Source organism: Paroedura picta, chromosome 7 (genome assembly GCF_049243985.1).
Source record: "Paroedura picta isolate Pp20150507F chromosome 7, Ppicta_v3.0, whole genome shotgun sequence".
Lineage (NCBI taxonomy): Eukaryota > Metazoa > Chordata > Lepidosauria > Squamata > Gekkonidae > Paroedura > Paroedura picta.
In genome coordinates this window covers 20,431,987-20,459,147 of record NC_135375.1, presented here as the reverse complement: position 1 = coordinate 20,459,147, position 27,161 = coordinate 20,431,987, and the positions used below count along the sequence as shown (strand labels likewise).

General features: G+C 45.1%; 1 protein-coding gene across 2 annotated transcripts in view; it reads right to left on the bottom strand.

Annotated features, from left to right (window-relative positions):
* Positions 1 to 10,170: 10,170 nt before the first annotated feature.
* Positions 10,171 to 27,161, bottom strand: part of SLC1A3 (solute carrier family 1 member 3) — a 56,753-nt gene continuing 39,762 nt past the window's right edge. Inside the window, exons 5-11 of one of the 2 annotated variants that reach the window (XR_013233014.1) lie at positions 25,448 to 25,490; positions 23,765 to 24,060; positions 22,526 to 22,759; positions 21,411 to 21,605; positions 19,562 to 19,696; positions 12,256 to 17,963; positions 10,171 to 12,138 (exon numbers count right to left, since the gene is read on the bottom strand). Coding sequence is in view for 1 of the 2 variants with exons in the window: in XM_077346986.1 (XP_077203101.1) it covers positions 17,759 to 17,963; positions 19,562 to 19,696; positions 21,411 to 21,605; positions 22,526 to 22,759; positions 23,765 to 24,060; positions 25,448 to 25,490 (1,108 nt within the window). In the remaining variant the exon portion in view is untranslated. Of the gene's footprint in view, positions 17,964 to 19,561; positions 19,697 to 21,410; positions 21,606 to 22,525; positions 22,760 to 23,764; positions 24,061 to 25,447; positions 25,491 to 27,161 lie in introns of both variants that reach the window. The other variant, XM_077346986.1, reaches the window with a different exon arrangement.

Below are 27,161 nucleotides of genomic sequence, written 5' to 3'. Positions count from 1 at the left end.
GGATAGGGTGGCCCTCAGCCCATGGAAGGTGTGCAGGAGCCACTGCTGCTACCGAATCTGGCTACCTGAGACTCGGATGGAGGTTGGCGTGAACAATTGGATATCCAAGTTGGATATCCCTCTTCATCATGGATGGGGAGATTGCTGGACTATGTCAGATCTGTAGTGTGCATGATTCAAAAGGATATGAAGAATACCCTGCAGGGGGCATTGGAGGAGATGTATATTCAGCATAGCTAGATTGGGACATTCCTGATATTCTTCAAATTGTCTTCTCCTATATCCTTATTGGCTCTTTGGAGACTTCCTGCTCCTTAGAGCAGGGGTAGTCAACCTGTGGTCCTCCAGATGTCCATGGACTACAATTCCATGAGCCCCTGCCAGCATACTTCTTCCCAACTGGCTTCCACAACAGAGTGATTGATGAAGAACAACAGTTAGACAGCTAGCCAGGTCTCTCTTTCTCCTCTTTCTATACAAAGTTTATTTCTCTGATTAATAAAAATATTTTATTATTTTACGCAGCCTGGTGCTTTGCCACTACCTTGTAAATTTAGACTCTGCCAATAAAGATGGGGCAGTACGGTAATCCTGGGATGGGGACCAGGACAGTTGCCCCTGTAGCCTGTTGGCTAAGACTGTCTTGGGAGGAAAAAACGTTTTCTTGTCCCTGTAGCAGAGGCTGTTATTTACTAGGTGATGGGATCTATATATATGTCATGTAAACTCTGTTGCCCTTTCTAAGGAAGCGACAGGATATTTTTCTCTGGTCCAGCTGGCAACTCAATATCTTGATGTAGCGTTTAACAGCAGCAGCTTCTAACCTCGCTCCTTCACATGCAGCCAGCTGAGCGACCTTGGGCTAATCACAGCCCTGATAGTGCTGTTCTCACAGAGCAGTTTCTCTCAGAGCTCTCTTAGCCCCACTTACCTCAAACAGTGTCTGTTGTGGGGAGAGGAAGGGAAGGTGAATGTAAGCTGCTTTGAGACTCCTTCTGGTAGCGAGAAGTGGGGTAAAAAAGAACAACTCTTCTTATTTTATCTCATTTTACTCTGCAGTTTCTCAGAAGTTACTCTGCAGTTTCTCAGTTTCTCTTTCGTTTTATCGTCACAATAACCTCCTCCACAGGCAGCCAGCTGGGTGACCCTGGGCTGGTCATAGTTCTCTTAGAACTGTTCTTGCAGAGCAGTTCTTTTAGAGCTGTCTCAACCCCTACCCCATGGGGTTTCTGTTGTGGGGAAAGGAAGGGCAAGATGTCTGAAAGCTGCTTTGGGTAGTGAAAAGTGGGATATAGAAAAACAGCTGTGAAGGTTAAAACAACTTTGTTCCAGTAGCTGCAGTCTTTTATCTCTTTTATCTCTCTCACCATGGTTTTCCTGCGTATTTTCTAATTACCCTCCTTCTGCCCTGCCCTTGGACTTCCTCTGTGTGGGCTCCTCCATCTCCTCTGGCAGCCATTTAGTGGTTGGCTCTGAATTCCTGCAGCGGCTGTTTTGCGGTTGTGCCTGCCAGAGAGGCAGCTTGGTGCGGTGGTTAAGAGCGGTGTCTTCTAATCTGGTGAGCTGGACTTGATTCCCTGCTCCTCCCCATGCAGCCAGCTAGGTGACCTTTGGCTAGTCACAGCCCTGCCAGGGCTCTCAGCCTCACCTACCTCTCAGGGGGTCTGGTGTAAGGAGAGGAAGGGAGGGTGATTGTAAGTCACTTTGAGACTCCTTCTGGCAGAGGAAAGCATGGTAAAAAAACCAACTTTCTTCTTCTTCTTCTTCTTCTTCTTCTTCTTCTTCTTCTTCTTCTTCTTCTTCTTCTTCTTCTTCTTCTTCTTCTTCTTCTTCTTCTTCTTCTTCTTCTGTCCTGTGTCAGATAAGTATGCAAGGTCCATCTCTTCGCCACGGACTTTTAGTGACCCCAGCCTGGGGCATTCGAGACAAGTGACACGTGGAGATGGTTTGCCCGTGAGGACTCATCTCTGGTGGCCTCTCTTCCCAGTGTCAGTGACTCTGCTTTGCCTCCAAGACCTGACAAGACCAGGTTGAGACCAGGCTACACCATGGCGTCTTCCCTCTTGTAGGTCTCTTCACACTGACTTAAAAAAGAAGAAGAAGTCGCACAGCAAAAGTTCTGTAAACATCCCCATTTCTCCTCTTTTGCTCTCCCATCAGTCCAAAGAGTTCTTTAGGGGGCCTTGCTGAATAGTTTAGAAACAGGACAGCTGGCCCAGCCTGCTTGTTCACATGAAAAGTAAAGGGTTTGCTGAATAAATGCTTGGCAGAAGCCAACTGTACTTCCCTGTGGCGTTGAGACGTGTGGTGCAAGAAGAATAAAAACGGGATTTCTCAGCTAGGGCAGAGCCCAAACTTTACTCTGGAAGATTTTTGGGGGAGGGCAGCCCAACAAGCCGAGGAACAGAAGCACTTTGCAGGGCCCATAATTGATTTTTCCACATGAATGGGCCCTCTCCTTTATCCTGCCCCCATGCTGTTACACAGACACAAACTCTTGTTTCTGAATAGGGCGCTCATTAAGTGCCCCGTTCCCCTGTATAAAAGCGCTATTGAAACACTGCAGAATTGCTCAGCCTTTTTCTTCCATGAAGGGGACACTGTTTATGAATTTAACTGTTTATCAGGTAGCGGGACTATATCAGAAAGCCTTGTAAAACTCCTGCGTGGTAACCTCCCGTTTGCTTAGCTGGCCCAGTCACAGGGTTACCAATCCTCAGGTGGAAATTCTTGGGAATCCCCTGGAATTACAGCTCATCTCCAGACTAAAAAGACCATTTCCCCAGGAGAAACTAGCTGCTTTGGACAGGGGACTCCATAGCATTGTACTCCACTGAGGTCCTGCCCCAGTCCAAATCCCACCCACTCCTGGCTCCACCCCCAAAATCTCCAGGTATTTCCCAACCCTTAGGCTGCAGTCCCACAAAACTGAGTGCCCCCTAGCCTAAGGCTTTTAGAAGTGGGTTAGCATCTTGCCTGGGCCACCAGAGCAGCTGGATAAATGGCAGCACATTTCAGAAGAGCCTGGGAAGGGAGCCCTGCAGAAATGTCAGGCTTTTTGTGGGGCTGCTGCTGCTGCTGAGTCCCTGCTTGTGCCTCTCTTCTGAAGTCTGCACACATGCCCTTCCGAGGCTTGCTTGTGTGTGCTTTGTCACCTGTGTTCCCAGCTGCACGGGGATGCCAGCCTCCTAGACTTGCCAGCTCTGGGTTGGGAAATACCTGGAGACTTTGGGGCTGGGAGGAATCTGGGGCAAGGAAGGACCTCAGTGGAATATAATGCTGTGAAGTCCCCCCTCCAAAACTGCCATTTCCTCCAGGGGAATTGATTTCTGTCACCTGGAGATACTGTGATTCCAGGGGATCAGGTCCCATGTGGCATCACTACAGCCTCCAGGGTCGAGTCTGCACTTTGCTTTTTATCCACTCCCAGTTCAAATAAATCCCTCCCATCTGCACTGACAGCTTGACCCCCAGAATGACAGCTCCTCTCCAGGTTACAGAGCTCAGTTCCCCTGGAGAAAATGGATGCTTTGGAGGGTGGACTCTCTGGCATCATCCCTCCCTGAAGTCCCTGTCCTCCCCAGGCTCCACCCTCAAATCTCCCAGAGTTCCCCTACCTGGAACTGGCAACCCTACAGATGCCTCTGCTGCCAAGAGCTGTGGGTGGTGCACAAGACATCATTATCCCTGGTAGCCATAGCTACGGCAGTCCTGACTGCACCCACTGGGGAAGGGTGTGTAGGCATGTGGGCAGCAGTGACTAAAGATGGCTGCACTGCTGGCCAGAGGACAGAGAGGGGATGCCTAGAGGGCACTTGGGTGGACAAGAAGGGGTATTAGGCTGGGGAGGGGAACTGGGCTCTCATACAGAAAGGATCTGGATTTAATAACTGAACATTGTCAGTAGCAACATGGATAGCTATGTCTGTGGTTCAGAGATGGAGCATCTGCTTTGCATGCGGAAGGTCCCAGGTTCAATCCCCGGCAACTCCTGTGAGTGACGTGAAAGACCTGAGAGGCTGGAGAGCCAATGCCAGTCAGAGTAGACAATCTTAATCTTGAGATACCAATATGGTGAGGTGTAGTATAAGGTGTGTGTGTTGGAAGGAGTCATGGTTCAATGGCAGAACAGCTGAGATCCCAGGTCCATTACCTGATATCTCCAGTTATTCCGCACACATAGGATAATGCACTTTCAATGCACTTTAGCAGATTTTCCTGTTCTATACAGGAAAATCCAGCTGCCAAAGCACATTGAAAGTGTATTATCCTATGTGTGTGGAATGGGCCCTGGTGACATGAAAGAATTAGACCTGAAACCCTGGAAAGCTGCTGCCACCCCAATGGACCTTGCTAGACCACCAGTCTAACTGATCAGAAGGCAGCTTCATGTGTGACTTACCTTTTTGTCTTCCCTCTAGATCCTGCAAACTCGCAGAGCAACTAAAGCTGGATCCGATCCAATGCACGTCAACTGTCTTTCAAAGCTTCATCTAATTTCTGTGTACATTTGCACGGATGCTCATTTCAGGAGGAATGCTCTTTTTCATGAGTAGACACTGGGATGTTTCTACTTCAAACACCCCCAGGAAATTAAACTGGGGCTGTCTTCATAGGCCCCCTGCAGAAAGTTTTTGAAGAACTTTGAATGACAGAATGGATTAGACTCTTGCTGGCGTTCCCTGAACGATGCTACTGATTTTATAGTGGTTTCCCATATATATTTTGAGTTATAGTATGGATACCGAACAAGGAAGAAAGGTGATGTATATATTAGCAGATTAAATAAGTTTACCGCTTCCCAAGTGGTAGGAATGTAACAGCACAAACCAACAAACCTGTCTGAGGCTGTACATAGGATCAGTAGCAGATCAAAACTGGTATATTTAAATGCCAGATTTTCTCTTGTTGTATTCAGATGCCTGATTTTTCTCCTTTACTGTTTCATGGCAGTGTACAGTTGCCAAATGTGGGTGATTCAATCTGTGCGGAACTAGACAGCTTGAAACCGTAGAATATGTTTTATTGCATTGTTCTTTTTACAATGATATCCGTTTTAAATTGATAACTCTTGTGTTAAAAAGGTTTCCTGGCCGCCCGTGCTGGTAAAAATGTTATTGAAGGACGAGAACCCTGAGTTGTCAGCTGTTACAGCAAAGTTTTGTGCTGCTGCCTGTAAACTTTGTTGCCTTATGGTAGGGTGGCTTTTCTGTACCTACAGTACTGGGATTGTCCTATTTTATTCTAGTTTTAAGGATAAGAGATTGTCTCCCCCCCTCCCCCTGTTTTATTTTGTTTGTTTCTATATTTGTATTTTATTTGTATATGTACAGAGGAGAGCGACGAAGATGATCTGGGGCCAAGGGACCAAGCCCTATGAAGATAGGTTGAGGGACTTGGGAATGTTCAGCCTGGGGAAAAGGAGGTTGAGAGGGGACATGATAGCCCTCTTTAAGTATTTGAAAGGTTGTCACTTGGAGGAGGGCAGGATGCTGTTTCTGTTGGCTGCAGAGGAGAGGACACGCAGTAATGGGTTTAAACTTCAAGTACAACGATATAGGCTAGATATCAGGAAAAAAATTTTTCACAGTGAAAGGAATTCAGCAGTGGAATAGACTGCCTAAGGAGGTGGTGAGCTCCCCCTCACTGGCAGTCTTCAAGCAAAGGTTGGATACACACTTTTCTTGGATGCTTTAGGATGCTTAGGGCTGATCCTGCGTTGAGCAGGGGGTTGGACTAGATGGCCTGTATGGCCCCTTCCAACTCTATGATTCTATGGTTCTATGATTCTATTTTACTATTGCTGTGGCCTCGTCAGTTTAAATACAATAAGATAAAAATAAAAACCTGGCGTGGGAAATTCTTGGCGATTTGGGTGCTGAGCCTTTAGCGGTGTGTTGTAGCATTCTAGGACGTCTGTTTCTCCTAGCCTCTATGATTTATACCATAGAGTCCATCCTCTGCAGCTTACAGGGAAACTGATCTCTGAAGCCTGGAGATGAGTTGTCACTCTAGGAGATCTCCAGGCCCCACCTGTAGGATGGCAACCCTTTGAGCAGTGGCACAGTTGGGAATGCTGGTTTCAAGTTTGTGTCTTGAAGGAGGGGAAAGGCCAACTTCATGGTCTCAAGCAAGAGGAAGGCAATAACTTTTTGAAAGGGAAAGGAATGATGTTCAACCGCCTGTCTTTCATAGACATGCGGAAGAGGGAACGCCCTCCTGTCTTTCAGAACTGCCTTGCAGGATGGGTGTGACTTCCGAACGTGCTCAGTGCTTTTTCATGTTCACTTTTTAGGTTGTTATTAAATAGCCCCCAGCATTAACGATGCTGTGCGTGTGCCCTGAGAATAAATACTCTACCTATGATGTCACTTTTTTCCTTTTAACAGTCGAAGTGTGCCCCAATTGGCATTCATGCCAGGGCACTCTTAGGGCCTCTTTCTTACAGTGACCATCTGGATACCTCTGGGGAGCCCACAAAGTTGGGGAGCCCCCATTTGACACTGGTTGCTGCTCCATATCGCAGAGGAGAGTTCGGTAAGCATTTTCCCCAAATTGTCCAGCTTGCCTGTTAAGATCTGCCTCTAAAGGTCTGTTCTCTGTGCACCCCCCCTCCCAAACACACACCTGTGGAGGAGAAGCACAAGGTAACTAGTTGCAGGGCATTTTCTGTGGTTTGGAATGCTCGTCTGTTGATGTTACCTTATTATCTTATAGATGCCAGGCCAAAGTGTTTATTTTGACATTGGCTTTTAACTACAGTTTGTCAAGTGTTTAATATTCTGTTTCCAGCCTGGACTTCTTAATAGATTTGTTGAGTCTGCCCGGTGTTTGTTTTATGTTTGTTTTAAGCCCTGATTTGTTTATAATATTGATAATGCATGTTGCTGTTTGATGATTTGATTTATTTATTTGATTTATTACTTGCCAATCCTGGACTAGCCGGATAAAGTGCTTCAGGGTAAGGTACTTATTTTATTTGCAAGTTTTTTTGAGCAGGTCTCTGGAGAGGTAGCATATGCATTCTCTAAGTAAACAAAAAGGTCTCTCTAATTTTACAAACTTCTTCATGTTCTCCTTATTCATCTAAGAAAGAATAGAGCCCTGCTGGATCAGACCAGTAGTCCATCTAGACCAGTATCCTGTCTAACACAGTGGCCAACCAGTTCTTCTGGAGGGCCAACAACAGGGCAAAGAGGCTGAGGTCTCACAAGAACATTAGGAGAGCTATGCTGGATCAGATCAGTGGTCCATTTATTCCAGCATCCTGTCTCTCACAGGGGCCAATCAGTTCCTCTGGAGGGCCAACAATAAGGCATACAGAGGCCTTCTCCTGATATTGCCTCCTGGTTCTAGGACTCAAGAGGTTTAGTGCCTTTGAATGTGGAAGTTCTCCTCAGTCACCATGGCTAATAGCCATTGATAGACTTGTCCTCCATGCATATCTATAAGGTGACTGATGGGAACTATAAATCTGATCTTTAAATGCTTGCCAGCCGCTTCAGGCCAGTTTGGTGTAGTGGTTAGGAGTGTGCCTTCTAATCTGGCATGCCAGGTTCGATTCTGCGCCCCCCCACATGCAGCCAGCTGGGTGACCTTGGGCTCGCCACAGCACTGATAAAACTGTTCTGACCAGGCAGTGATATCAGGGCTCTCTCAGCCTCACCCACCCCACAGGGTGTCTGTTGTGGGGAGAGGAATGGGAAGGCGACTGTAAGCCGCTTTGAGCCTCCTTTGGGTAGGGAAAAGCGGCATATAAGAACCAACTCTTCTTCTTCTTCTATTTGTTATAGCTTATGACATTATAATAATGGATAACATTGCTAGTGGAAAACACAAATATCTGCAGCACAGCATTTCTGTGAATGCAAGAATGTCCACCTGGTTAAATATACAGTTGTGGCTCAGTTTTAATGTGTGTGTGTGTGAATATGTTGTCACTTGTTTGTTGCCTCAGTTAGCATTCCAGCACCTGAGTTTGAGATCCTTTCTTGAAACCTCTCCAATATCCTTAGAAGGCAGCCAGGGGATTTCCATCTGCCACAAAATGATTTAAACGTTATACAGTTTAATGGTGCTCACCCTTCCATGCGGTGCAGAGGAACCAGTTAACAAAATAATTTAACGACAGCAAATACAATTTCATACAACAGGTTTAGAGGATAATTTAGACCAGCCAATCTCAATGGGGGGGGGGCATATGTCCCCTTGGAGGGGCCCTGGTACATTTGAAGGCAGCCACAGATTAAAAATGGGAGAAGAGGAGCCCAAAGGGCTTATGAGGGCCCTGGTGATTGAACTGATGAGATACTGTTTTCGTCACATATTATGTCATTCCTAGAAAGTTCAACTTTCATCAAGGGTAAGAAAAAGAAATAATGTAATCCGTACCTTTGTGTATGCTTGAATCAATGTGTTAAAGGGAGAAAAATGAGCATGCATGTTTTTCTTGGTGGAATGTTCTAGAAATCTTGTCTTAAATATAAGACAAGGTATGTCGAGCATAGCTATTTCACCCTTACCTTAGGCCTTTTTAAGCCTAGCTCACTACACAAGCAGCCAGCCTCCTGCAGGGGTCCTGAGAAGAGCTCTAGTACTGCTGTGATTCATTTAAAGAACTGTTAACATAACGGAACAGCTAGATCTGAGTGCAGGAGCATCTTAGATCCCAACAAAAGTTTTGGGGTAAAGCCTTTTGAGAGTCTAAGCTCCCATTGCCAGACGCCCTGAAAATCTTGCTGGTGCTACCAGATTTGAACCTAGTTCTTTGGTGTCAGGGCAACACTGACACTGTTCAGACACTTTGAACCTGTTTGGGCCATTTGAAACTGTAACATGGTTGTATTTTTAATGGTCATGGGTGTAAGGCAGCTGAGTGAGCTGGAAGCGCACCTGAAAACAAAAATGGAGTACATGGTTCCTTTGTCAGAAGAGCCGACATCTACGCCTACCAAACTCCACCAATGAGAGATGGCTTTGAGGCTTGAAGGCGAACCGTAGTGAGAAAAATATGAAAGTTGAAATGCTGGCGTGACATGTGCTCCTTGGCTTCCAATTTGATATGGGAATCCATTGATCTCCATCTTATCTGCCTAGCCCCACCTGCTAAAAAAGTGGCACCATATTTGGGTAGCAATGGCTATGGTGATTGGCAGTCTGAACAGTCCCGTTTGGCTCATACTTTTGGGGGCTTGGAAGCTATGAAGGGTTGGCCATAGTTAGCATTTGAGTGAGAGATCCCCCAAGGAAGAATGGAGTTGCTACATGGGGGAAGGCAATGACCAGCCAACTCTCTCATCGCTTACCTCCAAAGCTCCATGTAGCATGGCTGGGGTTGGGTTCATCATGGTTGGGGGTGCCATGAGTTGGTTGCAGCTTGACAGCACTTCCTTGTTTTTCAGCTATGGTTTTTGGCGATGTCCACTGTCAACGTGATGGTACAAGGGCACAGTCGTGTACTATTGATGGTACGGCTACTTATTTGGCAATTGCTACAAATCATCAATAACACTGACTCCTGAGTAAATACACTTGGGATTAAGTCTCTCAAACACATTTTCATCCTGCGCTTTCTAAAAGGACTTCAGAGAGGTATACGTGACTCTCCCTCCCTCACGTTCTACTTACAAGAATCCTGCAAGGTGGGGTAGGCTGAGGGAGAATGGCTGGCCCAAGGTCGTCCAGTGAACCTCATGGCAGAGTAAAGAATGATAAAACCCAGATCTCCTCAGTCACAGAGCCAGTTTGGTGTAGTGGTTAAGAGTGGCAGCTCTAATCTAGAGCAGGGGTAGTCAACCTGTGGTCCTCCAGATGTCCATGGGCTACAATTCTCATGGGAATTGTAGTCCATGAACATCTGGAGGACCACAGGTTGACTACCCCTGATCTAGAGAACCGGATTTGATTCCCCGCTCTTCCACATGAGGCCTGCTGGGTGTCGTTGGATCAATCTCAGTTTCCTCAGAGCTCTCTTAGGCTTACCTACATCACAAGGTGTCTGTTATGAAAAGAGAAAAGGAAGGCTCTGAGATTCCTTCAGACAATGAAAGGCAGTGTACAGCCCTCAGTACTCTAACAATTACCGCACACTATTTCCCTTGGGTGTTGAGGTATGAGCTAGTGTGCCGTTCCATTATCTTCTGAGGGAAAAACACACAGTTAAAAAAATAATAATGTAAAACTAATTTTTATTGGAAAATACATCTACAAAGTAATGCTTCTTGAGCCACACTGGGTGTACCCAGCCGCCACCCCGAAGTGGGCAGGGAAAAGAGATAGTTCTATGGTACCTGTTTCCCCATACAAAACAGAGTTAGTGTCAAAATAATGATAATACGTTGATAGACTTGGTAATGCAGTTCTTCCCCTCCTCCCAGTTGATGTCAGAGAAGATCAGTCATTGACACGAAGGCTTTGCAGCTTATTTCCAAACACAGTCCCCAATCAAAAGCGAAACACAATTAAAAAGTTACTCTGTATAACCTAGAATTAACATTTGTACCAACATACTGAATACAGCATCTATATAAAAATATCTCTAGTTACATATCAGGAGGTGCCTGTCTGTAAACCAGGGTTCCTGTCTGTTAGCAAAAATAAGAGACAAACAAAGGGTGGGTGGGAAAGATTGCCTATTACTGAATTCAGTCAGTAATAACTCAATAGCTCTGCATTGGTTAAGGCACTCAAATCCTGGACCGTTTCTGCACTGGAGGCTTTGTGCCAGGCTACAGGCTGGAACTGAGCCGGGGCTGGTTGCCCCGCCTCTTCCTGCTCCTGCATAGGGGAGCATTTGCCCTGATACACCTCATCTGCTCGGGATTTTTCCTCCTGCATGGCAGCCGGGGCACCGAAGTTCCCAGTGCGGAAACGGTCCTGAATGTGCAGGGTTAAGTCCTATTCAGTTTCTAGATGAGGTACTCTAGAGAAGGCTAAGTGAGTGGGATATGCTACTCCGGGAATAAGGAGCCTGCCTCATTGCTCCAAAGAAGAGATCTGCCTATGACCAGCATTCTGACGCTTCCAAAATATCTTTTGCAGTTCACAGTTTGCAGTGTCTGTGTCTCCGGGGGTAACTCATAGGTCATACTTTGGAACAGGTGTTTCAGAAAACTCATGTGGGTGAAGACAGAGGTTCAGGTCCTCTTTTTACCACTCTGAAAAGGTAGCCACAGAGATCTTGGCCCACTGAAGAAGAATCGACCATGTGGGTCCTCCTGAGACCAGTGTCACTCCTCCTTGGGAAAGTGGGCATTGGCAGTATGAATGGGAGCCACATCTTGAGTCCCTTTCTCATTCTCTGGCTTCCCATGCAGTGAAGGTGATGTGGCAGAGGAAGCCCTCAGTGATGTAAGAGGTAGGTAGAGAGATGTTACAGAGCAAGACGTCACACAGATTCTGTTGGCTTCCATCAGGGCAGGATAGAAAAGAGAGATTAACCAAGACTTGCACAGCAAGGAGAAGACTCCTCTCCTCCTAGTCATGAGACACGGATGCCCAAAAGCTGGAATGGGGGGGGGAACCATTTCATCCCCCAAACAAGGCAATATACATACACCGGATCATTTGTGCAGGAGGGCTGTTGGGGAGGGGCCATGGCTCCATGCATGAGGCCCACCAATGTCTTTTGGAATGTCTTCTGTTTGAACAAGGGAGTGCCACTGGAAGATTAAAGGATGCTTTTCCTACTGGAGCAAAGAATACCTCCAAGGTGTTTACATTGGGGAGAGAGGGGAGGGGAGTTATCTTGATACCCACCCAACACCAGGACCCTGCACCTGCTTTTTAAAAAAATTTGGATCTCCTGGCAACTTTAATCGCGACTCTCTTGCCTAGTCTACCCAACCTCGGCCACACCAAACTTTTAGTGATGGGAAGTGACATTCCCAGAAATCTAATTCTACTGTGTGTCAAGAATGAGCAGAGATAAAACACCCCAGTTCTGGCATCTTTCAGGATTCTCCAGATTCCAAATCTGTGATCAAATGAAGGAACTCCCAGAGACAACAGTCAACAAGCGTTAACCTTGAAATGTTTGCCCGGCAGTTTTGATAGAAGGGGGGGTATATCGTGCCTGTCTCCGAAATACAACTTTGCAAACACGTAAATGTCCGGTGGTCTACGCCACGGGTAGTCAACCTGTGGTCCTCCAGATGTCCATGGACTACAATTCCCATGAGCCCCTGCCAGCATTTGCTGGCAGGGGCTCATGGGAACTGTAGTCCATGAACATCTGGAGGACCGCAGGTTGACCACCTCTGGTCTACGCCACCGATTGTGTGTGTTCCTGTGAGCTGATCTCTAGCTGTTCTGGTTTCATAAACCTTTCCTGACTCTCATGACAATACATGTACATATATATATATAAAGCATTCTTTCTCTCTCTTTTTAAAAATAAATGGGCATCCTCAAGGAGTAAGCTTGGCATTTGCAAACTTTTAAAAAAGAAATCCACCATGTTTGAATGGTAGCTCAGCTTTTAAAAAATGCTTTTGCCCATACTCCCTGACGAAAGCCAACCATATTGCTCTCTTTAAATCCTCCTTTAAATTTTCAATAGTTATTTCAATATTTATTAAAAAGCCTTTTATCCCCCTATTCTGCTGCTTACATATTTTTTTCCTAGTCCAAAATAAATAATAATTATAAAAGAATGGAGCAGAGTGTTGATTTTCCTTGCAGCCGATTTACTTCCTAGGTTGGAGCCGCCGACAATATGAAGACCTCAGCAACAGACTGGGGGAAACTTCCTTGCCCTGAAACATACACCTGCCAGGCAGTTTCCATTCATTATCAGAGGCAATAAACGCAGAACAAATTCACTGGAAGATCTGCCTTTTTGGAAGGACTCTCCTGTCCTTTGCAGTTTCGATACGATGAGGGAACGGTTGCTGACTCCTGCTCGATGTCTCCAGCGTTCTTGTGACAACAGTTTTGTCTGTGAGCTCTTCTTTATATTATGGCAGGATTTTTCAAGGATGCCTCTTGGTTGATGTTTAAGAGGAAGGAAGACAGCTCCTGCTTTGAGATGTGGCAGGCTGGGACATTAAAAGAAGCCCGGAGCCAGCTTAGCTAAGTGGTCCCAGTTGTGTTTGGGGCCAGGTTTTGCGATGGCACCAACACAAGCCCACATAATTGCCATTGCCTGATGCCAAGCCTCACAATCTATGAAATCCCTTGAGCATCGAAGGGCCGCTTGCCCCAGGTTGCTTCAAGCTGCTAGTGGCCTTCCAGGGCACGGGCCCATCAGAAATGTTCCCCAGAAGTTCTAGGGCCAGTCCGACGGTGCATGCAAGCATTGCAATAAATCAGGATTAGTGCAACAAACTCTGGTCACGGCACCAGTGGGAAGTACCAAATCCAAGTCCATGCAAAAAACAAAACAAAAAAACCCTTCAGTTTGTCTGTTCCATGCCTCTCCCTAGTCTCACAGAAAGGGAGGAGTGTTTCCTAGATGGCTGACATTGAGTACCGGCAGCTGAGAAGGGCAGCTCTGCTCAACAAACTGGTTTGTGAATCACGGCCGCTATGATTAGTTCAAAAGGTGGTTCAACGAACGGTGCGTAGAGATCCCAGTTGGGTGACAGCCAACAGATTGCCGTGGGTAGAATTGTCACCATTCAGCTGCCATCACTAACCAGGGTTTGATCAAACCATGCTTTATACTCTACAGCAGTGGTCCCCAACTTTTTTATCACCAGGGACCGGTCAACGCTCGACAATCTTACTGAGGCCCGAGGGGGGGGTAGTCTTTTGCTGAGGGACGTCGCCACCACCGCCTGAGCCCCTGCTCCGCTTGCTTTCCCTGACTTCCCGCCACCCGCTGGGGGGCGCTGCTAGCAGCGGCTGCACAGTGCCACGCCGAGGGGGAGCCCCAGCCATGGCGGCCACCAGAGAGCACCAAAGGTGAGCCGGCGGCAGAGTGGCAGGGCAGCCCCCGAGGAGGAGCCACGGCCCAGTAGCAACTGATCTACGGACCGATCCCGGTCTCCGGACCCAGGGTTGGGACAGCTGCTCTACAGTATTGAATCTAGTACTTATGCCAATGTAGGTATATTGATCACTGAAGTCTCTTGTGACGTCTGAATGGAGGCATACGGTGGAAATGGTTTGAACACATTTTCCAGAAACGAAAGGCTCAGAATGCAGCAAATGTATGTGCAAGCCATTTCCTCTGCTTTTGAGACTGTCTGCATTCAACCAACTTCCAAAAAATTATACTGCCGTTAGAGAAGAAATATTGAATACTTAAGGTGTATTTGTGCCACAAATTTAAACTCATTTGTTACTCTCTCTCCCCCTACACTACAGTTCCCGGGATTCACCTGGAAGCCCATGGCAATTCAACTGATAGGAAGTGGCTATGTTTTTAGTGGAGCTAACAGGTCAGCTACGTTCCCAATTCTGATGGGAAAAGATCTGTCAAATTCACTCCGTAAGTGGCAAACGATCGTGTTTTTGCGGTGGGTCAGGTTGGGATTCCCCAGGCAAAAGGCAACTGCAAGGAAAGACATTTTAAAATTCCCCAAGGGACCGATTCTGTTCAGAATTGTAGTGTGGGAAGAGGAGAGTATCCTGCTTTCCCCTCCACAATGTTTTCCCGAATCGAAACAACCCCCTGCAGGCTTATTTGCATAATTCTGCAGTTGCGGTGCAGACCATTCTAAGCAGGCTCCACTCCGAAGTTATACAAATCACTTCCTGCTGGGAGGGTTTCAACCTCAAGAAGCAGCCTGGAGAAAGCACCTCCCCCTTGGCAGACTTAGGGCTGATCCTGCGTTGAGCAGGGGGTTGGACTAGATGGCCTGTATGGGCCCTTCCAACTCTATGATTCTAAAAGCAGAATTGGACTCCTGGGGACTTCAAAATGGTCTTTCCCTGTGGCTGCTGTGTAATTGCATGGAATATGAGCCGGGCCTGGGGAACCCCATCCCAACTGGCCAAACAATGTAATGTGTAGTTTGTCCCTAGTTCTCGTCTATGCAACTGGTGACCTATGGAGCCAAGCCAAATGTATTGCTTCGTCTATGAGTAGTGTAACTAGCCTGATATTTGACATGGCTCCCTGATTTTGCCATGTTGGCCAGACAGTGAAGGCAGGAAGCTTCTCAGTGTCTTGCTTAGCCCCCCCCCCCCCCCAGTGGCCAGTTGGGCTCCATTTATGTCGGTGAGTCATGGCTTGAGCAGAGCAGTGGAACATTAATTTCATGGTTCGATAAGGATGTCCAAAGGAAGCCTAGCAGCCATTTCAAAACTCTCAAGTGCTTCTGACGGTGTAAAATTTCCGACAGTAACGACAGGGTGAAGACACAGTTCCTCTTCCAAAGTGCATGTGTGTGTGTGTAGGTATGTATGTATATATACATATATAGGAGATCACTGATCCTGAAAAGTCAGTGTGCACAGGTAGTATTACTTACGGTAAGTAGTATCACTGTAGCTCAAAGAAGAGCAGCTACGTTACTCAATAGACAGAGATATTTACAGGTTCATGATCTAGGAAGTCAATGGGACGCCAAGGTGCACAGTACCAGGAAGCCATCGGCTTCTTCCTGATCCAAAAATATCCCACTGATTAGAAAGGACAACATGATATGTACTTTTCCCTTAGCTGGTGTGACAGCAAAAGTGAAACGTGGGGGATATTAATCCATACCTTTCTTCCGCTAAGAAAACCTCAGCCTCCCTACTTGCATTGTTCCGACAGAAATACAATAAAGGAGATAATACAAAGAGAAACTCCAAACCCTGATACTTACTTCTCTGGGGGTGTGGGGAGGGGGGAAGCATCACGTGTAAAAAGCAGCTTACTGGCATTACGAATGTTGTAACAGTTGTTTTACAAAATAAAACCCCTTCTCGGGATTTCTTGTCTACTTTGACTTTTCAGCTTATATAAAGCGAGATCACATTAACAGGACAGAGCAACATGTACACTTAGATACTCTTGGCAATTTGATTACAATTCCCCGACCCCATTGCACGTTGCATCCCAGAGTTGTTATCCAAGCTTTTTTTCTTTCTTTTTTTTTTAAAGGAATGCAACCATATACCATAAGGCTCTATAGAACTGAAATTTTATTTCACTAAGAGTTTAACTCAGGGGTCCCCAACCTTTTTTGAACCCGGGGGCACCTTTGGAATTCTGACACAAGGTGGTGGGTGCAATCCCAGCATGGCAGAGAGCCAAACAGAGGAAGCCCAAGTGCAGTGGGGGGAAGCGATGATTTTAAACATAGAAAGTGGAGACAGAATAAAACAAAGGCTGTGGATGCAACAGCCTCCGAAAATCTCCATAGCCCAATCTTCTGTGACCAGCCAGAAGCCCCACCTGGCCCTCCCCACCTTCAAAAAACGCCTGGTGGGTGCTGAGAAATGTGTTGATGGGTGCCATGTTGGGGACCCCTGGTTTAATTAGACATTGCAAGAGACATGAGCTGCTATCAGATTCCCTTCCCCTCCTTCTTCCCTGTAATGTCTAGGTCAGCCTTTCTTGACTTTTTTACCATTGAGAAACCCCTGAAACGTTCTTCAGGCTTTGAGAAACCCCAGAAGTGGCACGATTTTGCAGGATCTGGTTGGGAAGCATAGCCGTGTACATACCCTCTCTCTCCAGGCCCATCATTGGCCATTTTTTTTTTGGGGGGGGGTTTCGACATGACCATATATGATCATATCACCCAATAAATGTTTAACATTTTAAATATATATATATATATATATATATATATATATATATACAAATAAAATCCCACCCATTTGGGAAATCCTTCCAGGGCCATCAAGAAACCCCAGGGTTTCACGAAACTCTAGGTAAACACAATGTGTATATCACCGTGCTGTTTGTTTTCCTCATCCTGCTTTACAATACTGACCATGTGAGTGGGAAAATACACACTGCATTAGGCTGGGTTGTGACTCAGCAGAAGAGTCACAATTTGTATAATGTTAAAGATTGTTATAATGTTCCATGTAAATTTATACAATGTTCCATGTAAACTGCTCCGAGCCGTAAAGAATGGGTGGTATAACCCCCCCCCCAAAAAAGCTTCTGCTTTGCATGCAGAATGTTCTACATTCATTCCCTGGAGTATTTTTTTTAAAGGATCATCAAGTAGATGATGTAAAAAGCCTTTGTCTGAGAGCTTCTGCCAGTCGCAGTATTGACCAGAAGAGATGAAGAGTCTGAGTCAATAAAAGGCAGCTGTATGTGTTCATATATGAAGCCATGTCACTCTTTTAATGAACCTGTTGAGCAACTCCTGAAACATTCTTCAGGCTTCAAGAAACCCCAGAAGTGGCATGATTGTGCAGAATATGGTTGGGAAGCATAGATTTGTACCCGGCCACCTGGAGCCCATCCCCTTCCCACCTCTCCAGCCCCATCACTGGCCATTGGGGGGGGGTGGTCCATATATGATCAAATCACCCGATAAATGTTTAACAAATTAAAAATGTATATACAAATTAATTAATTCCCCCCTCCCTTTGGGAAATCCTTCCAGGGCTGTCAAGAAACCCTGGGGTTGCACAAAACCCTGGCTGAGAAAGCTTGACCTAGACAATGCAAGGAAGAGGGGGGGAAAGATAAATTTGGTGATGGCAGCTCGGTATTTCTCATAGCATCCAATTAACTCCTAAGTATTACCCCAACCCCGCAGTGCTCTGTTTGAACAGAGATGATCATAGGATATGGAAAGGACGGGAGATAGTGTACACTTCCCACATATCTAGTGCTTTGTATCGAACTGTCTATACCTCACATCTTGGTTTCACTGTCTAAGGGCTTTTCATTCTCATTCTCTTGGGAAATCAGCTGGTACGGCTTCTTCATTTCATTCTCCTCGATCACAGAATTGCCCATCTCAGCATCCTTGTTCCTCAACTCGAACCGTGATAAGTGTTCTACAATCCCTGCGCCGATGGAATCTCCCAGAACATTAGTCGTGGTACGTAGGCGATCCCTGTGGAATAGGTTGCAATTTTAATAAATCAGCTCACTATTTCAAAAGCAGTTGTTGAAAATTGTGTTCTAGAAGGGTGATATACGTATCGCTTAACTGGAATTAGGAAGGGCAATTAAAGCTGTTTTTGTGGATAACCCAATAACAAGGAATGTATAGGAAAAGATAAAACTGTGAATCCTACTAAGGGGCAAACTATATAGTGCAGAGGTGATATGAAATTGGCTCTCATGTCATTTGCTTTAGCCTGTGAAGCAGCCATGAGGGGCTCTGAGTTTTTTCACAACATCATCATCATTTTGTAACTATAAGGGCCAATTCACACATTACAAAGTCACCATGAACACTACAAAGGGCTTGGGTCACATGTGTCCTAGAAATTTCATGTTGAACAACATGGAGGATTAGTAGATACAGGATGAATACCTCCTGCAGTTGCTCAAGAATTGAGATACAAGCCACTGTGGGCCAGGTTACACTGAGAGCTTATGTCCTGACATCTTGCTAATGCTGCTGAAGAATGTAATACAATTAATAGAATCATAGAGTTTGAAGGAACCGAGTCACCTAGTCCAACCCTCTGCAGAATGCAAGAAAAGCACAATTGGGCATTGTTAGCCAGGAGAAGAAAAGACAGAATCGTATCTGAAGGACTGGCATACAGAAGCTGAAGCAGACCAAATATGTCTTCTCTTGCTCCAGAATTTACTTGGGTGAGTGAAGATATCATCTAAATATTTGGAGGAACTTCTAAACTGTAAGAGCTAGTAAAAGTAGAATAGACTGCTATAAGAGGTGGTGGAATCTCCTCAACTGGTGGTCTTTAAGTAAATGCTGGAGGGCCATCTGCCAGGGATACTGTACTTGAAGGTACAGTACACTGAGAAGAGGGCTGGACTAGGTGGTCTCCAAGATTTCTTCCAATTCTAACAGTCTATGACTCTCTAATCACTACATTGCACTGAGGTCTTCTGATGGTTGAACATCAACAATCCAAAATTCTATGGAACACGGCTACATATTGGTGATGGGAAGTACCCTTGTGTCACAGCCAACTTTTAGTTAGAGGCTTTTCTAACTATTTGTTTTTTGTTTACCAATAAGAAACCCCTGAAACATTCTTCAGGCTTCAAGAAACCCCAGACGTGGCATGATCATGCGGAATATTGTTGGGAAGCATAGCTGTGCACATGCCCATCTGGGGCCCCTCCCCTCTCTAACCCCTCCAGGTCCATCATTGGCCATTTTGGGAAGGGGGGGGCAGGTTGAAATGACCATACATGGTCATATCACCCATTTAATATATATATAAACAATTGACTCCTACCCATTCAGAAAACCCTACAAGGGTCGTCATGAAACCAGAGGGTTTCATGAAACCCTGGTTGAGAAAGCCTGATATAGGGTTTTTCAGGAAAGAGATAAACAAAAGGGTTTTTGGCTATAACTATTATTTTAAAAGAAAGCAACACACGTGGTTTTTCCACTGAGGACTGAAACAAAATAACTGGCAAGTTCAATTTTTTTTCAACAAGGATAAAATCTACCCTGTGACGCTTTATAGTCCACCTTACACTACCCTGATGGGAAATACTCACAAAAACCAATCCACTGCGATGATCAGGGTAATATCGTCTGTTGGCAAGCCGACAGATGTCAATACAATCACCATGGTGACCAGGCCAGCCTGAGGAATTCCTGCTGCACCGATGCTGGCAGCTGTAGCAGTGATGCTGTGCAGAGAGAGGAAACGTGCTTTGTTGGTTTTTACAATGGAAATGACCCCAAGAATCACTTTTTGAGCAAATTCAGCAATTTGGATCAGAATGTTGTGGCTTGAATCCATGGCTTGTTTTCAGGGCCAGAAATGCTGTTTGGCGCCTAAGCTTGATCAGGCATCAACACTGCCAGACTCCTCCGTCAATCAGACGACTCAGTATTAATAAACGAGATAAAACACTCATCAACCCTATTCATGTGCATATACAGTATGAATATAGTATTCATCAGCAAACCAAACCACCCACGGAGCAATTCATTCACGTCCACACAGCAAATGTATCCCTCAATGCATGTGAACCTGAAATTTCGCATTGCATTGAATGAAGTGCAGTTGACATATACAATCCTATTGTGTTGACCGAATGTCAACCAATTAAAGAATTTTTTAGTTGATGAGTCACCTGGCTTTTAACCAACTAAGCAATTACATTTGTGTGGGTTACCATTATTTGAGCATACAGGGTTTGGTTTTGTTTTTTTTGAAGACTTGACAGTCACATGATCACATGACCTGGTTCCCTGGATCTACACCATAGTAACTGAGAACAGACTATGGTGGAATCATAGAATCATAGAGTTGGAAGGGACCTCCAGGGTCATCTACTCCAAGCCTGCATAATGCAGAATGCAGGAAATTCACAAATTGGCAAAATCAACAGCTGCCTGTACATGAGTTTTCTCTGTTGTGGTTCCTGGCCTGCCCAAGGAGGTCAAGAAAGCTCCCACTCTCCTGGGACAAAGTGGGGCAATAAATACACAAAGCTAAAGAAGTTGATGAAATGTTGTCATAAAGAGAAATCCACAGAGATGGAAAGAAGTAGTCAAAGTTCCCCAAGGGCACACCTTTGAACTGACTTTCTTGAACCATGTGGTGGGCATTTCCCCTCTTCTTTTTTATATTATAATCTGTCTTCTTCATGATCCATTATTATTATTGTTATCACTATCATTATTATTGCTAATTAGGTTTATTGGTCATCCCACCCTGACAACAGGCTCGGATAGCTAACAACTGTAAAAACAAGTACAGAGTAAATACAAAAATGTTTACATACAATTATTTTTTTTTAAACTAAGAAGCCTATTGAGTGCTTTGACTCTGGCCACATGGGTCAGAGTAAGTTCTGGCATTGATTTTATGTTCAGATTTCAGATGGAGGGGAAAGTAGGGAAAGGGGGGGGAGGGTTTCTAATTTGATGCCATGCTTATATTGGCCTCAACCATATGCCTGGTGGAAGGCTGCCATCTTGCAGGCCCTTATAGTACCTATCTCTATTTAATAATCCACTACTAGGATATTCCATGAGCCAATGAGAACATCATTAAGGAGTTACTTGTCTTTTCATGCTCCTTGTTTTTTTGGGGAAATATGTAAACCGTGTAAGCTTGCAATGATCTTCAATCCAACACTTGCCAATCCCTATCCATTAAACTTTCCTTTAAATTTGTCCTGATTCTGTCTATATTAGCTATTTATTGTAGACAACAAATGAGTTTCTTCGTTAATTTGGAAGGTGGACTCCATAACATTATACTCCACTGAGGTCCCGCTTCAAATCCCGCCCACTCCTGACTCCATCCCCAAATCCTGCAGGTATTTCCTAGCCTAGCAGCAAGTAAAATAAAAAAGACGGTTCAAACAAGTACCTCGCAGTTTCCCATACCTGATGGTGATAATCTGTCCGAAGTTTAGCTCCATGTTATTAACTTGGGCAATGAATATCGCAGCCAGTGCCTCATAGAGAGCTGTGCCGTCCATGTTAATCGTCGCACCCACAGGGAGCACAAATCTTGTAATACGTTTGTCCACTCCGTTATTTTCTTCCAAACACTTAAACGTGATGGGTAAGGTGGCGGAACTAAGGCCCAAGTGGGGGGGGGGGAAGCAGAGAGATAGCACTACCACACTGCAAAAGCCAGGAAATTGTGATGCAACTGGATACCATAAAAAAACAATAATTTTCAGATTGAAGAAGAGTTGGTTCTTATATGTCACTTTTCTCCACCTGAAGGAGTCTCAAAGCGGTTTACAGTCGCCTTCCCATTACTCTCCCCACAACAGACACCCTGTGAGGTGGGTGAGGCTGAGAGAGCCCAGATATTCCTGCTTGGTCAGAACAGCTTTATCAGTGCTGTGGCGAGCCCAAGGTCACCCAGCTGGTTGCTTGTGGGGGAGGAGTGGGGAATCAAACCCGCTTTCCAGATTAGATGTCCACACACTACACCAAACTGGCAAAGACTGCATGCATGAAATAGCAAAGCTGAACAAATACTACAGGGACAGATACCCCATCACCACAGAAGTGCTCCTTGAATGCAACATTTTATTTATTTATTAGATTTTTATTTTAATTTTCAGGGAAATTATTTATTAATATAGTCAATTGGGAGTCAGCACTCTTGGCATAGTTCAGGACACTGGTGCACCTCAGTATGCTTTTGGGCATATATCAAATTGCTGGACCAAAGAGCACAGGCATATAATGTTGCCTACTGTTGACAATACTGATAGCCATTGGACTAGTTGCACTAATTTGCACATTTGAATAGAACCCCATGGATACTTTGCTACCAATTCATGGATAAACTTGTCAAAGCATGACTAGAGCTGGATAACACACACAAACACAAACACATACAAACATCCTTCTAAGCCCACTAAATTCTATTGATTTAGAATGGTGCAACTCTGTCTAGGATTCAGTGATTACACTGTCAACTCATCTCAAGTAAAATTCCATGTGAAGCCAAACTAGGCTTGGGTCATGAATGTACCCACCTTGATGACGTTCCCAAGGCTGTGATGAGAGCTTGCAGCAGCCCCCCAATGAAGACCCACGGGTTCTTTCGAGTGATTAGGAAGTAGAGCAGCGGGAGAACAACAATAGCGTGGATGAGCAAGCCAATGATGACGGTGATGGTATACATGGCAAGCTGCCCTCCAATCACACCCATGTCTTCCATCTCAACAATTTTCCCAGCGATCAAGAACATGATACCAAGAGGGGCATACCTACAAAGAAGACAGAAGCATAGTACTATGCTACGCAGCAACAAGTCCACAGATGAACTCAATGTGCCTTACTATCTACCTCTCACTTGGAACTTCTCTGCCCCATTCTAAAAACATGCAATGCCCAATCTATGCATTTCCACCCCCCAATTCAGTATGTCCATTCCCAAGAAGGACTGCTCAGGGGAATGAATGTAGAACATTGGCACATTGCATATCATTAGCATTCTTGTGAGCTCCATTTATCCTTATACTGGTTGTCATGCCTTCCTTTTGGGGTATGGAGTAATCAATGTTTATTCTTAATTAGCCTTCACCTGGATGGCCCAGGCTAGCCCGACCTTGTCAAGTTTTGGAAGCTAAGCAGGGTCAGTCCTGGTCTGTATTTGGATGGGAGACCACCAAGGAAGTCCAGGGTCACAACCCAGAGACAGGCAATGACAAATTATCTCTGAATGTCTCTTACCTTGAAATCCATAACAGAGGTTGTCATAAATCAGCTGTGACTAAATGGCAAAAAACCCAAACTCCCTCCTCCCTCCAAACCTTTATTGATGTTGATGTCTTCTTTGCCAATTTGTTTAGAAAAATAACTCTGCCACCTATCCAGAGAACCTGCTTGAAGCAACTCTCCAAGAAAACCCCCACAAATTAATAAATCAGCATAAAAATCATTACAATCAATGTGTTATAAAAATCCACAGAGTATAACAAATATAGCACTAAACGTTTAGCAGCATAAAAACAACCTTATAAAACTGTCCTCAACCTCAAAACAGACTATTAAATTGCATTTAAAAGATCGGGCCCCTTCATTAATCAATTTGGGTTGATTAAAACAATCAAATAGGTTTGAGGAGGATCTCAGTACCCAGTTATAAACTCTTATACTCGTCCTTGGAGTGGCCCATTTGGAAGAGTGTTTGCACTTAAAGGTGCTACTGGACGCAGATTTTATTGTACCACTTTTTAACTGTGCCTGTTAATGTCCCGTTTAACACTTACCACATGATTAGCGCTACCAGTCTCATGATAGCCTCATTAAGACTATCAAAAAAGTCTCTTAATGCCCGTCCTTGTTCCTTCATATTCCCAATCACCAGTCCAAAGCTGAGTGAGAACACCACCAGTCCAAGGGCGTTTACACCATTTACAGCTCCTGGCACAGGGATCACCTCCTTTTTCAACTGGGTGAGATTCTCCACGGCTTCTGTCACGTTGTTTATAATAGCAGCAAGGACCGATGATTCGTTCAGTACAACTGGTGCTTTGAATGTTCTTTCCTCATAGTTTGTTTTAAACTGTGAGTGGTGAAATGAAAGAGTAGACGTTTTACATCTATGTCTGGTTCCTGAACCCAAGAGAGATTCCTTCTCTTCTCCTCCATTTCATCCTTGCTACTTAAAAAAAGTATTCCTTCCTTCCTTCCTTCCTTCCTTCCTTCCTTCCTTCCTTCCTTCCTTCCTTCCTTCCTTCCTTCCTTCCTTCCTTCCTTCCTTCCTGTCCAGCTGGCTTATGGTGGCTTACAACATTTGATAAAACACAATAATAAAAACACAATTAAAATTCCCCTCCCCCCAGTTCTGATACCCCCATCCAAGCTCCAACTAACATCTGCCAGTGGCTGGTTGATGTCCATACTAGGGAGAAGGGAAGGAGGGGACTGATCTTCCTCTAATCTATTTAAAATACAGAATATGACATGTTTTCTCTGTAGTGTAAGATACCAGTTCAATGTTTTGATTTGTTTCTTTAAAAAAACAATAGTTCTTTATTATGTAGTGCACAAGATGTAATTGGACCATAAAAATGTATATGTATTATTCAAGTCTTTCATAGTCTTGGCCTACCTAGGGTTGCCAGGCAACCAGAGGGAGATGGGGAAGGGAAGGACATGGAGGGCAGATGTCAGTGAAGGCATGGCATCAGTTTTGGAAGACAGGAGTGACATTAAGCCCCTCTAGGAATAACTGGAAATACTATGGCAAAATATAGAGTTTGCAAGTTATTTCTAGAGAGGACTGATGAGGTGAGCTTTCACTCTTGAAAGCTGATACTCCGAAAATCTTGTTGGTTTCTAAAGATCTACTGGACTCAAATCTAGCTGGTCTGCTGCAGAGGAAGAGTGCATGCACTCATAGAATCATAGAATCATGGAGTTGGAAGGGACCTCCATGGTCATCTAGTCCAATCCTCTGCACAATGCAGGACACTCACAACTATCTGCCCACCCACAGTGACCCCAATTTCATGCCCAAGTGCTCCCACCACCAAAAATATCTAGAATCCAGCCTGTCCCGGAGGAAATTCACCTACCAACCCACGATGGCAATCAGCAATTCCCTGGGTCTGCAAGGAAGGGGCACAAGAGACAAACACTGGCACATCCCTTCCTGCCCATCCACTCACAATCTGCCTAAGTTCATAAAATCAGCATTTTTGTCAGATTACTATCTGGTCGCTGCTTAAAAACTTCCAAAGAAGGAGCTTGAAAGCTCACACTTTCAATAAATCTTTGTTGGTCTTAAAGGTGCTATTGGCCTCATATTTTGTTGTGTTGCTTCAGACCAACATGGTTATCCACTGGAACTAAGTTATTAAACTCTGTAGTATCAGGTAGGAAAACTGTGCACTTCCAAAGAAGGTCTACCAAATTTCTTTATGAAAATAAAAAAAAACCAATGTTACCTGTTTAAAGCAGGCTTCAACGAGATTTGGAGGAAACATGTTTCTGCAGGGAGGAAAAGAAATCTATTTGAGACATACCAGCCATCTTGTCAAGTAGAAACTTAGGAGGAAACAACTTTTATGGAGTTGTAAAATAAAACTGGCACACATTTTGTGTAGTTTATAGAGCAGAGATACAGAAACAGTTTATCACCTTTCAGAGACAGGCTTCAATCCTATGCACACTTACTAGGGAGTAAGCCCACTCAATAGGACATGCATGCAAGGAGACATGCATAGGATTAGGCTCCACAGTCACATTCTGAGTCCACTCATAGAATCATAGAGTTGGTCGTACAGGCCATCTAGTCCAACCCCCCGCTCAGCGCAGGATCAGCCCAAAGCTCAGTTAAATTAAAAGTTTTATCAAGTATGGCAATGCTCCAAGATATGCAAGTGAGAATGGTGGATTCCCTGAGACTCCTGCCCTGAGACTGCTGCTAGAGAGGGGCAGCCTAAAAGTATAAACAAACGAATGAATGAACAAATGAATGAATATGTCTTTGGTAGTCACAATATTATCTCAGTGTCTATGCCATATACATATGTCACATCCACATATACTAAGAAGTTAGCAACAGTGTACAGATCCTTCTGATAGAAGCATGTTCCATGTTTGAATGCGATCCAAGCATGTATTTTCAGCTTCAGTAAATATTATACCAAATCTGGATTTTTCAGATTTCAGGCTCAGAATACTGAAGATGTATTTGTATGCAAATTATTGGTGTTGGCCCTCTTCAATGAACATTGCAACCACACATATGATAAAGTGACCAGATTTGGAGGGAGGGAAGGCAGGACGCGCCACTGCCACAGTGGTGGCGCTGCCCCCCCTCCCCGGCTCACCATCGTCTCTCGACGCCTTCTCCTGTGCTGGAGAAGAAGCGTTGTGGAGCAGAAACTCGCAGCGGTGGTGCTCTTTGGAGGGGCAGGCAGCTGTGCCGGTGCTCAGACTCGCAGTCCACTGGAGGGGAGGGGAGGGTGGCTGAGGAAGCTGCCACAAGGACTGCCAGGCTTTGGGTGGGCTGGGACCCAGACCTAAGATGGCGACGGAGCTGGTGGGGGGGAGGATGTGGCGAAGGTGGCAGAGGGGGTAGCGGCTCCTGTGGCTGTTGCGAAGCTCTGGCTGTGGAGGTGGCAGGCGGCTGTGATGGCACTCAGGTTCGCAGGGGGGATAGAGGGAGTGGGGCAGGGAGTAGTCGGCTGTGGAGGACCTGGTTCGGGCCAGGCCACCGTGGGACACCGTGGGACATTCTGCCAATGGCCCAGGGTTGCGGGACATTGGGAGAAAACCAGAGACTGTCCCGCTGTTTTCAGGACATATGGTCACATTAACATATGATGAACCTTGTGCGTCACATGTGCTTCCAACGTGGGGTTGCAGCAAAATTGGGCCAGCCATAAACAAGGCTAAAATCTCTACATATGTAGAGGCCTTCTCAGGTCCCCTCCCCCATATTATTTTGTAAATTGATCAAAAGAAGTCACAGCAAAATGATCTGATGAGGACTGAACATGAAACTCTTCCACATTTTCTTCATTTATATCACTTGTGTGTCCCTCTTGCAATATTCCCCCACCTCTTTTCAGCATGTGTTTTACTTCCCCTAGTGGTCAATTCATTATGACATATCTCCCTGCAGAACTAAAGAGCAGGAAAATATGACAGACA